This window comes from Solanum stenotomum, chromosome 1 (genome assembly GCF_019186545.1).
Source record: "Solanum stenotomum isolate F172 chromosome 1, ASM1918654v1, whole genome shotgun sequence".
Taxonomy (NCBI): domain Eukaryota; kingdom Viridiplantae; phylum Streptophyta; class Magnoliopsida; order Solanales; family Solanaceae; genus Solanum; species Solanum stenotomum.
Window position 1 is genome coordinate 69,368,944 of NC_064282.1, and position 12,448 is coordinate 69,381,391.

General features: G+C 36.5%; 1 protein-coding gene across 1 annotated transcript in view; it reads right to left on the bottom strand.

Annotated features, from left to right (window-relative positions):
• Positions 1 to 1,133, bottom strand: part of LOC125855900 (uncharacterized) — a 3,250-nt gene extending 2,117 nt beyond the window's left edge. Inside the window, exon 1 of the mRNA XM_049535554.1 lies at positions 1,024 to 1,133. Coding sequence (XP_049391511.1) covers positions 1,024 to 1,133 — 110 coding nt within the window. The remainder of the gene's footprint in view (positions 1 to 1,023) is intronic.
• Between the last annotated feature and the right edge of the window lie 11,315 nt (positions 1,134 to 12,448).

The following is a 12,448-nucleotide window of genomic DNA, read 5'->3' on the forward strand; positions in this document are numbered from 1 at the left end:
AAAATGACAAGTATTATGGTTCAACTATTTATAGAAAGGGATGACATATAAAATGAGACGGAGGAAATATGTCCCAACTCCTCTAATCTCTGTTTTTATTTACTTAATAATATTTTGGTCGGAAAAGAACCAAAATAGTTGCTTAATTAATAAATCAGATCTCAATTAATCAATTTAACCTGATTTTCAGAGGATTACTCTTGAACTACTCACTCAGTTGAGTTTTGGTTGTTCACACTAGAAAGTGCACACACTTTAAAAAAAAAAAAATAGAAAAAGAAAACTAATATGTTAGAGTGGACAAGTAAAAGGAATTTTTTAATATATTGAATGAGTAAAAATGAATAATAATTTTCTTGTAATTATTCAAACTTATCACTTATTATGTTGTGAGTCACAATAAATGAAGATGATAGTATGCTTTTTTAAAAAGAATCATATTTTTCTTCGACAGGTTTAGAGGTTAAGAGGGATTCCTTCAAACAAATATTTTTAGTGCAAGTATTATCAATTTGGTAGGAGAAAATGAGATTAGTTAAGAGTAATAAAAGAAGTGATTTTTTTAAAAAAAGAAATAGATTTGAATCTTAGATGGGTGGCCCATGTGAGCTTCATCAGAATCTTAGATGGGTGCATATACAGTCTCGAAGAAAATATTAAACAAATCTGATTTGTCTCCTCCATTTTTTCCATGTTTTGCTTGAGGTCGTGCATATGAGATAGATCAGTGGCGGATTCAGAAATTTTATTCCATGGGTGCTCAATTATTTTTAATTTGAGAATTGCTATATAAAGTGGGTGCTTAGTTAATAAATTTGAATGAATTATTAGATATTACAAACAAATATTAGTGTTTATTGCAAAAAGCAATGGGTGCTTAAGCACCCATAATCCATAACATACATCCGCCACTGGTTACAGATGTATTGCTACATATCCATACCTAAGAGCTCAGCATTTCAATTACCATAGTTTCAGACATGCTGCTACATAACCATACCTAGACTTGTTGTATTGTTAAACCTTAGATCTGTCATTTGTTGCATTGTTAACTTAAAGCCTAGACCTATTGCAGGATGCTTGTGGAATGCATACTTCAGTTGTAGAGTTCGGTTGCTTCTTTTAGTGACCATTGTTAGAATAGAATAGGAAAACACAATCCTACACAAAATAAGAATAGTTTATAGTCTTGAGTTACCTTTATCAAAAAAAAGAATAGTTTATAGTCTCCTATTTGGTAAGGAATTGTATTATGTAGTGTCTATAAATAGGGTTCTCTATGTAATTATTAGAACAACAATTCAATAATATTTTTCCCATATATTTCTCACATGGTATCAGAGAATTGGTGAGAAACTTACCCAAAAATAATATATATATATATATATATATCTATTTTTGTTTTTTTTTTTAAAAGTCCGAATCCAGTGACTGTCAACGGCTGGTTTGCATTGTTGTCTTGTTTTACAAGTGTAGTGCGACAACCCCGAGGTGCGGAACACTCACGTGAGCAAACCCAGTGAGCTCCTTTGAGTTTCACCGAGTCACGCGCCCTCACGCGTCACCAGGAGTTCCAGGGTTGCGTCACCACGCGCATCAGGCGCCGACGCGTGCGACACTTTTCGACCAGTTGTTTCGACCATTCTTTTTTCATTGAGGTCGCCTCTCCATTCCGAGGCAGACCGTATATTTATTTTCTTATTCCGACCAGTTCCGGGCAGTCAGACCTAATTTTCGGCTCTTGCACCCTTTTTTTCCAAATTCTGACCAGCCTTGTTTTTATTTATTTTTTATTTTTTCCTCTCTCTGAATTCATAATATGTCTTTAGGGATTGATATTTTTGGCTCCAAGAATATAGGTAGTTCAAGTGCTATGATCACTTCTGAACCATTAATTGGAGCTCAAACTATTTATCTTGGGCTTCCTCGATTGAGTTATGGTGCAAGGGGCAAGGCGTTTATGATCACTTAACCAACAATACTTGCGTGGTAGATGAAAAGGTATTAGTGAGACAGATAATAACGTCAAAACACAATGGGAGAAGGTTGATGCTCAATTATGTAGTCTCCTATGGCAATCTATCGATTCCAAGTTGATGCCCTTGTTTCGCTCATCCCAAACATGTTATTCAGTTTGGAAAAAGGCTCATGCTTTATATACTAATGATATATCTCGATTCTATGATGTGATATCTAGAATGACTAGCTTAAAGAAACAAAAATCCGATATGTCTACTTACTTGGGTCAGGTACAATCAGTCATGGAGGAATTTGACATGATGCCAATCACTACAAATGTGGACAAACAACAAGAACACAGACAAATGTTGTTTCTAGTTCTTACACTTGCTGGACTCTCTACTGACCATGATTCAGTGCGTGATCAGATTTTAGCTAGTCCTACAATTCCTACAGTTGATGAATTATTCTCTCGTCTACTTCGTATTGCCGCGCCTCCCAGCCACAAAGTAGTTTCATCACCGACCCTTGATTCATCTACTCTCGCATCTCAAACCATAGAAAAACGAGTATATCAATCTATGGAGAATCGATGAGGAGGAGGTCATCTTGGAAAACCTCGATCCAAGTGTAGTTATTGTCACAAGTCTGGACACACTCGTGACATATGTCATAATTTGCATGGTCCACACCCAGTTATGATCCTGCTACTCTAAAGGAATATAATGAGCTCCTTCGTAATCGTGCAAGTAAGCATACATCTCACAAGAAGCATTTGTTGCTCCGCCTGATCGACCATCCCATAATGCTCATATTGCTCAATCAGAATATGATGAGTTCCTTCAATATCGAGCAAGTAAGCAAAAGTCTCCACAAGTAGCTTCGGTTGTTCAACATGATGTTGCTGTTGCGGGTAATTCTTTTGCTTGTGTTTCACAGTCTAATACTCATGGATCATGGGTCATGGACTCGGGCGCTTCTGATCATGTTTCTGGTAACAAATCACTTCTGTCAGATATTGTTTATTCACAATCTCTTCCTGCTATTACTTTGGCCAATGGGATACAAACAAAACCAAAAGGGGTTGGAAAAGCCACACCCCTATCTTCTGTCACTCTAGACTCTGTTCTTTATGTCCCTGGTTCCCCTTTTAATCTGGCATCTGTTAGTCGTTTGACACGTGCCCTACATTGTGGCATAACCTTTTTTGATGATTTTTTTCTATGCAGGACCGTAGTACGGGACAGACGATTGGCACAGGACATGAATCACAAGGCCTTTACTATCTTACCTCTTCAAATTCCTTCACAGCATGCTCTCTGTTACAGATCCTCCGGACCTCATTCACAAACGTTTCGGGACATTCGAGTCTATCTAAACTGCAACAGATGGTGCCTAGTTTATCTAGTTTGTCCAAATTAGATTGTGAGTCGTGTCACCTTGGGAAACACACTCGTGCCACATTTTCACGTGGTACTGAGGGTCGTTCAGAGTCTATTTTTTCATTAGTTCATTATGATGTTTGGGGGCCTAGTAGAGTCAGTTCCACCTTAGGATTTCGTTATTTTGTTAGTTTCATTGATGATTATTCGAGATGTACTTGGGTTTTCTTAATGAAAGATCGTTTTGAGTTATTTTCTATATTCAAAAGTTTCTTTGCTGAAATAAAAAATCAGTTTGGTGTTTTTATTCATACTTTAAGTAGTGATAATGCCTTAGAATACTTATCATCCCAGTTTCAGGAGTTTATGTCTCTCTAAGGAATTATTCACCAAACATCTTGTCCATACACTCCTCAACAAAATGGTGTAGCGGATAGAAAGAATAGGCATCTCATTGAGACTGCTTGCACTCTCCTCATTGAATCCCATGTTCCGCTGTGTTTTTGGGGTGATGCAGTCCTTTCATCTTGTTATTTAATTAATAGAATGCCCTCATCTTCTATTTCGAATTAGGTTCCACATTCCATACTAGATCCTCAGTCACATCTCTATTCTATCCCTCCTCGTGTATTTGGGAGCACATGCTTTGTTCATAACTTAGCCCTAGGAAAAGATAAATTAACCCCTCGTGCTCTTAAATGTGTCTTTCTTGGTTACTCTCGAGTTCAAAAAGGGTATCGTTGCTATTCACATGATCTTCGCCGATATTTTATGTCTGCCGATGTAACATTCTTTGAATCTCAACCTGACTACACATCTTCTGATCATCCTGATATCTCTGAGGTCTTACCCATACCTCAGGTCTTGCCTGTACCGACTTTTGAGGGACCTACGGTATATTCTCCATCTCCAGTAATAGTGCCACCACTCCTAACTTATCATCGACGTCCACGTCCAACAATAGTCTCAAATGATTCATGTCATGCGCCAGACCCTGCTCCCACTGTGGCCTTGCCTCCTGCTAGCCAATCGATTGCACTTCAAAAAGGTATACGATCTACTCGAAATACTAATCCCCATTATACTTTCTTGAGTTATCATCGTTTATCTTCACCCCATTATGCCTTTGTATCATCTTTGTCCTATTTCCATCCCTAAGACTACAGGAGAAGCACTTTCTCATTCTGGATGGAGGCAGGCTATGATTGATGAGATGTCTGTTTTACATCGAGTGGTACTTGGGAGCTTGTCTTCCTTCCTACAGGTAAGTCTACTATTGGTTGTCGTTGGGCTTATGCGGTCAAAATTGGTCCAGATGGTCAAGTCGATCGACTTAAGGCTCGCCTTGTTGCTAAAGGGTATACTCAGATATTTGGGCTAGATTATAGTGACACTTTCGCTCCTGTGGCCAAAATAGCATCAGTTCGTCTTTTTCTATCTATGGCTGCTATTCGTCATTGGCCTCTTCATCAGTTGGACATTAAGAATGCTTTTCTGCATGGTGATCTTGAGGAAGAAGTCTATATGGAGCAACCACCTGGTTTTGTTGCTCGAGGGAGTCTAGAAGCCTTGTATGTCAATTGCGTCAGTCACTATATGGTCTGAAACAGTCTCCTCGAGCATGGTTTGGAAAGTTCAGCACAGTAATTCAGGAGTTCGGCATGACTCGTAGTGGCGCTGATCACTCTGTGTTTTATCGGCACTCAACACCAAATCTGTGTATTTATTTGGTTGTTTACATTGATGATATCATTATCACCGGCAATGATCAAGTTGGTATCGCTAATTTGAAGCAGTATCTCTTTCAACATTTCCAAACTAAAGACCTTGGCAGATTGAAGTATTTTCTTGGTATTGAGGTTGCTCAGTCTAGATCAGGTATTGTTATTTCTCAACGCAAGCATGCTTTAGACATTCTTGAGGAGACAGGAATGATGGGATGTAAACCCATTGACACTCCTATGGATCTGAATGTTAAACTCCTTCCAGGACAGGGGGAGCAACTCAGTAATCCTGAAAGGTATAGACGGTTGGTTGGAAAGTTGAATTACCTCACTGTGACTAGACCGGACATCTCTTTTCCTGTGAGTGTTGTAAGTCAGTTTATGACTTCTCCTTGTGATAGTCATTGGGATGCAGTTGTTCGTATAGTCAGCTCCTGGTAAAGGACTACTCTTAGAGGATCAAGGCCATGAGCATATCACCAGATATACAGACGCTGATTGGGCAGGATCACCTTTTGATAGACGTTCTACATCCGAATATTGTGTTTTAGTTTGAGGTAATTTGGTGTCATGGAAGAGTAAGAAACAAAGTATGGTTGCTCGATCCAGTGCAGGAGCAGAATATCGAGCAATGGCTGTAGCAACTTGTGAGCTACTTTGGATCAAACAGTTGCTTAGAGAACTGAAGTTTGGAGAAACCGGTCATATGGAACTTGTGTGTGATAATCAAGCGGCCCTTCATATCGCATCAAATCCAGTGTTTCACGAGAGGACTAAGCACATTGAGATTGATTGTCACTTTGTAAGAGAAAAGATACTCTCAGGAGATATTGTTACCAAATTTGTGAAGTCAAATGATCAACTTGCAGATATCTTCACCAAGTCCCTTACCGGTCCTCGTATTAATTACATTTGTAACAAGCTAGGTACATATAATTTGTATGCACTAGCTTGAGGGGGAGTGTTAGAATAGAATAGGAAAACACAATCCTACACAAAATAGGAATAGTTTATAGTCTCCTATTTGGTAAGAAATTGTATTATATAGTGTCTATAAATAAGGTTCTCTATGTAATTATTAGAACAACAATTCAATAATATTTTTCTCATATATTTCTCACAATCATTATTTTTGAAAGAACTTGATCAGATACTTTGTTGCTCCATTATTTACAATATAGCTAGCTTGTTATCCTTACGCTTCACGAAGATATATTTTATTGTTTTATCAGAGTAGAGAAGACTTCAATTCTATCTGATCTAATCAGGAAAACAAATTCTCAAGAAATGAAATGGATTATAATGATAATTCTCAAAGGTTTGATATTTTTTTTTGTCAATGCTTAAATTCTAGGATCTCCTTCCATGGCCAATGATGTCAATTTGCCACTGATTTTGTATCATTTAGATCTGAAGTTTGGAATTAGTGAAAAGAGCATCTTTGACGAATTCCATCCAGATGCAGAGGACTTGTTCAATGTCACATGCGATTTTAAAACTAGTTTGTGAAAAGTTGGGGGACAAAAATCAATGGCATAAACGCCAGGTTTGCTTCCAGTTCTCATATTGAACCTTATGACATACTTCTTATCGTAACTTGGTACTTTTGGTAGAGATATTGGATCTTCCACCAATTGATTTTAAAGTAAATTTTAAGATCTCATCTTTTTTACCTTGGTGACTAAGGTACATCTTGGCCTACAATTTGGTAGATATTTGTTCATTGCTTGCATTTTGCGACACTTCCTATAGTAACTTCTTGTCCAAGAGATGAGCAAATGCTTTATTTCCTTAATGAAGTGCTTATGCTGATGATCTGCTGTTCTAAGTTTGTCTCTCGTTTCCTTTACTGGTCGATCAGCCCATTTTTTTTTAAATCTTGATTTAAAAAGTAGCAGATAAGTGATTCATTTTAAGAAGAAAGGATAAGATGACAGGTTTTATGAAGTGTTTAAAGCTATGTCTCAAGCAATGATTAATTGATTTTCCTGGAGAAAACGCCACAAATGGTCTGTAGGTTTAAAATAGTTGCTTAACTATACACTTACCAGATTTAGTCCTTTAACTATCCCAAATCTTATCAGGTTTGGTCCCTTAACTATACACTTACCGGTTTTAGCCCTTTAAATATTCAAAAACTTATCATGTTTGTTCTCTATCTATTTTTTATACAAATAGCTTATTTTTATACAAATAGCTTATGTTTATATTAACGTAATCCATGCCTCCATGAAAGTAAATTCTTAACCCATTTTTTAGTTGTTTTTCTTTCCCTGCTACTTTTTTTTTCAAGTTACTCTTATGAAAACAACCTTAACCTCAACGATTCAAAATAAAATTTACAGAAAAGTAAATATATATCCTAATTTTATTCAGTGAACAATAAAATGAAACTGTCACGACCCAAATTAGGTCCGTGACCGGCGCTAAGGGGAAAGAATCCCAAAGCTAGCCTTTAACATAAATCTATAGAAAATTGGGCAGAGTCTCCTTTGTTTTTAGGCCTATCCTGTATTTTCCCTGTCTCAGAACCCACCACACAAATAGTAACAACTATAAACCAAAACATAATGTCCATTGATGATCTAATTGTAACGCAATAATACCAATTTCATCTCCCAATGCAAAAAAAAGAAGTTCAAAACTAGTCACTTGACTACGATACGAAGGAATAATCATGACTCAAATAAAAGAATGACAAATGGAGCGACTCTAAGAGTTTTTAAAGAACAAAATAAATCATAGCAATTCCAATACGTCTCTTGCCACGCGACGCAATGCGAGGCTCACCAGATACTATCAATCCACACTCTCTAATTAATGAAGTCTTCTCCAATGTCACCTGAGTTCTCTGTAAAAACATTTAGCGAGGAGTGAGACGCTAGCTCAGTGAGTAGTAACACTTAACCACAACCATTTTAATGAGGGACAAGTCAGAAAATATGCTAGTATAATAATCGAATGATGAAATCAGTACCCTTTCAGAAACGGTAACAATATTCAATTTTATTTGTCTCGTGTACGCAAGATCAATGTAAACTTTTAGAAATAAACTCAAAAAAACTATTTCATATCAATCTTATAGCTGGGAGGTTTCCAAGGATGAATCATGTAATCAGTGTGGCCTTCTCTTTAAGAAGTAACCAATAACCGTGAAATCCTCATAAATGAGTTAAATATTCAAATCAGTAGATCCCTACTGGAGGGATATTAGTGTAATAGTATGCTAGTTCTACCTTCCCACTAGCAAGGGCTTTATCAGTACGAGATTCATCAAGGTCGACTCCCATTTATACTTTTCTTGTACTCAGTAGAAGCATTTCAAAATCGAACAGAGCATTTAAATCTTATCAAATCATATTATTTCAAAGTTTAACAATCACATGTCAAAATACTATTTCTCAAATAAGTGTAAAACCTTTTCAATAACCGTAAACATATCTTGTAAGAATGAGATCATCTCAAACAATCCTTTCAGTACCATATCAAGTAAAATACTTGTCCCACATGCAAGTTCAAAACAGTCGGTAACACATTTACTTTATAAACCATGTGAAAATCATGAAAGTTATAAGACATCAATTGTGGTAAGATTACTACTCACAGTACTCCTGTCGAATTACCAAGCTTGCCACTCGAGTACTCATACGAGTTCCTTTGGTCAATCTAAAATCACATTCATATATATCTCGAGTTAGTTTCCTCATTACATCTATTCTATATACTAAGATAAATATCTCCAACCCTTTTGGACTTTCTGATTGTTCATCAACCTACTATATTCTAATTATTAAGGATGCTTAATCTCCTAACTTCAGCCAATTTACATAACTTATTCATCTACCTTTGTCTCCAAATTACACCTTACTGTCCAAATTAATGCCTCGTTATAAAATTACAACACCCACAATAGATTATCTAGATTAAGAGTTTCTCATGGCGAAGCTACTAAGGATCAAGGTAAAATCGTACAGGAAGGGAAAGATTTACCCCAAATCCATAAGGAATATATATATAACTAAGGGATGAATTAATACCTCAAAGTTTTGGCTTAGTCAGGTTGGTTTTCTTCTCCGTAAGTTACAATAAGCACTTGTTGCTTGTTATCGCTGAACTACGCTAGTTAGCCACGGTGTTTCCCTCTCTAGATTCTTCCTTTTCTTTTTCTTTTCTTAGTTGCAGCGTTGCTGCTGCTTCTGTTAGGGCTTTTTGCCCTTTTTTTTTTTTTAATAAGGAGCTAAATGACGTATATGCTCTTACTTAATATAGGGTATTACAGAAACATAATGTTGCTAATACTTGAATATGCTCAAATTTATTATAAAAAGAAAAAAAGTTATAATCCGTTAGATGTGGCAATAGATTTATCGGAAAAGGCTCAAACATACCCCTAAACTATCGGAAACAACTCACATTTACCCTTAAACTATATTCCGGCTCAAAATTACCCTTCTTGTCAAAGTATTGGGTCACACTTACCCTTCTAGTTAACATAAGTATGCTAAGTGCCACGTGGATGCCACATGGACACCGCATAAGCACCAAACAACTCCCACCCTTCACATAGACTAATAAGATCCGTTAGATGTGGCAATAGATTTATCGGAAAAGGCTCAAACATACCCCTAAACTATCGGAAACAGCTCACATTTACCCTTAAATTATATTCCGGCTCAAAACTACCCTTCTCGTCAAAGTATTGGGTCACACTTAACCTTCTAGTTAACAGAAGTATGTTAAGTGCCACATGGATGCCACATAAGCACCAAACAACTCCCACCTCCACATAGACTAATAAGATCCCTAATTACTAATTTTCCCCCCATTTCTCTTAACATACAATTTCACCCATTTCTCAGTAATAGTTTTCCCCTCTATTTCTCTTAACATACAATTCTTGCATAATGCCTTACCTCCTTTCTCTCTTAAGTGAAACTTAAGCACATTGAAACAAAATTGTTACCAACCATAACTGAAAAGGCATTAGACTTTTTGCAACTGAACAAAATCGGAAAACATGTTTTTAACCATGTTTACAGGCTACAGATGTGAAAAATCATACTGGAATTTATGCTGGAGAGTTTTCAAGACTCTAAATTACAGGGGAAAATAACTCAATAGACCATGGAGATATGATGATTCTCTGACTGCGAGAGAGTTGGGGAAGAGGGAGAGGTTGATGAGGCAGTTCTGCATAGCTCCTTGGCAGTGTGACAAACTAAAAGGGCGCTGAAATCCAAATAGCTCAGACTATTTCCATAGATTACATTACAACGCCATTTTCCTTGTATTTTCTCTTGATACACTTGCATAACTCAAGAGTTCTACTTTGGTGTGCAAATTACAGCAAAATCCTCCATATGTGACTGCCCTAGTACAGTCTGGGCAGTAGGTAATCTGCATACAAAAATTATCCATCTGGTTTTAGAGTTCATCATTGTAGATTGAGCTTAACAAGAGGGAGGGGGCATTTCTGTCGCAATAAGATACAATGACAGGAAAATTCATATCCATATTGACAAAAGCAAGATGACCGGTAACGAGGTCATGCTTTGAGCAGTCATCTTTCAGGAACTACTAAACATTGAAAATGCTATAATAGAGAACTGAATATATGTTCACACAATAAAGGGTCAAAACTTTTAGAAATAGCCTTTTCAGTTATGGTTGGTAACAATTTTGTTTCAATGTGCTTAAGTTTCACTTAAGAGAGAAAGGAGGTAATGCATTATGCAAGAATTGTGTGTTAAGAGAAATGAAGGGAGAGTTATTATTGGGAAATGGGTGAAATTGTATGTTAAGAGAAATGAGGGGAAAATTAGTAATTAGGGATCTTATTAGTCTATGTGGAGGTGAGAGTTTGGTGCTTATGTGGCGTCAATGTGGCATTAACATACTTCTGTTAACTACAAGGGTAAGTGTGACCCAATACTTTGACGGAAAGGGTAGTTTTGAGCCGGAATATAGTTTAAGGGTAAATGTGAGCTATTTCCGATAGTTTAGGGGTATATTTGTGCCTTTTCCGTAGATTTATTTATATTTAATGAAAACGAATTAATTTCAATGAGAATAAAATTACAAGTTCTTTACTCACATGATTTGATACCAAAATTGGTACCCCAACGACTTTATTAAAGGACTAAATTAGGGACCAAACCTGATAACATTTTGGATAGTTAAAGGCCTAAATCCGGTAAATGTATAGTTAAGGGACCGAACCTGATAAGATTTCTAATAATTAAAGGATTAAATTCGATAAGTGTATAGTTAAGGAACTATTTTAGACCTACTCCAATAGTCCAGGGACCATTTATGGCATTTTCTTTCTTGTGTGCATATTAAGATTTAGATTTCACCATCAGCAACTTGACACTTGGTTGAAGGCCTCAGAATTTCTAAAGTAGGTGATCTTTGTATCTTTTACCTTGGTTCAATGTTTACAAATTAACATTTTTCGATCATGATTGATTCTGCAAGCGTGTTCCTTCAACTAGTGATGTAGATTGTTGATAGGAGCAAGGATAGGATTAACAACAAAATAGAAAGCATATAACGAGAATTTAGAGAAGAACCAACTTTAGTGCATAAAGTAGAATATTTATTTAAGATTATTTCATCTATAAGAATACCTCAAGTAGAAGAATTCTACTTATGAACACACTTTCACAAGTTGAAAAGCAATAACTAGAAATGAAGGAATTGTTTTGAAAGATTTAACTTCAAAATGGGAACCAAGTGATCGGAGTGGAAAATGGCTAAAGTTGAAGCCTGATTATGTTTGACATGGCTCTGATTTGGATGTTCTTATCATCGGTGTATTGCTTATCTAAGGTTTCTGTTTGTCTTTTGTGCCAAGTAACCTCTTGGGCTAACTTTACATCATCAACAAGAGGCTACTATGGTTCTGGGTGACATGGAGGAGAAGGTGGAAGATTCCACCTGCTAGTTAGGAGCTGTTTTTTTTTTTTTTTTCTTTTTTCTCAATTCTTTTTTCAAAACAGCATTTGATTATGCCTTGGACTGATTTTCTCAAGTTTGAGAAAGTGGTATTGGCCAGTTTTTCAAGTGAAAAATCTTTTCCACTCGCAAAATTTCCACTCTTTATCAAGTTAAATGCATGTCCTCGGGTTTTCAGTAATACTCAATTGAATTAGTGTGAAAACACCCCTGAGCCCACGGGTTTTCAACCCGACCATCCCAACAAGTCCCAAATGGTTATACAAACTTATTCAAAGCTTCAAAACGCAATTTCAACCATTAAATGCTCAAGATCAGGGGTCAGGTTGTTACAATTCTTTAGGTTGATGCATATCTTTTTTGACGAGGTCTGGGAGCATGTTCACTGGTTTTTATTTCATTTTCTTTGTTTAATGTCAGTTTTCG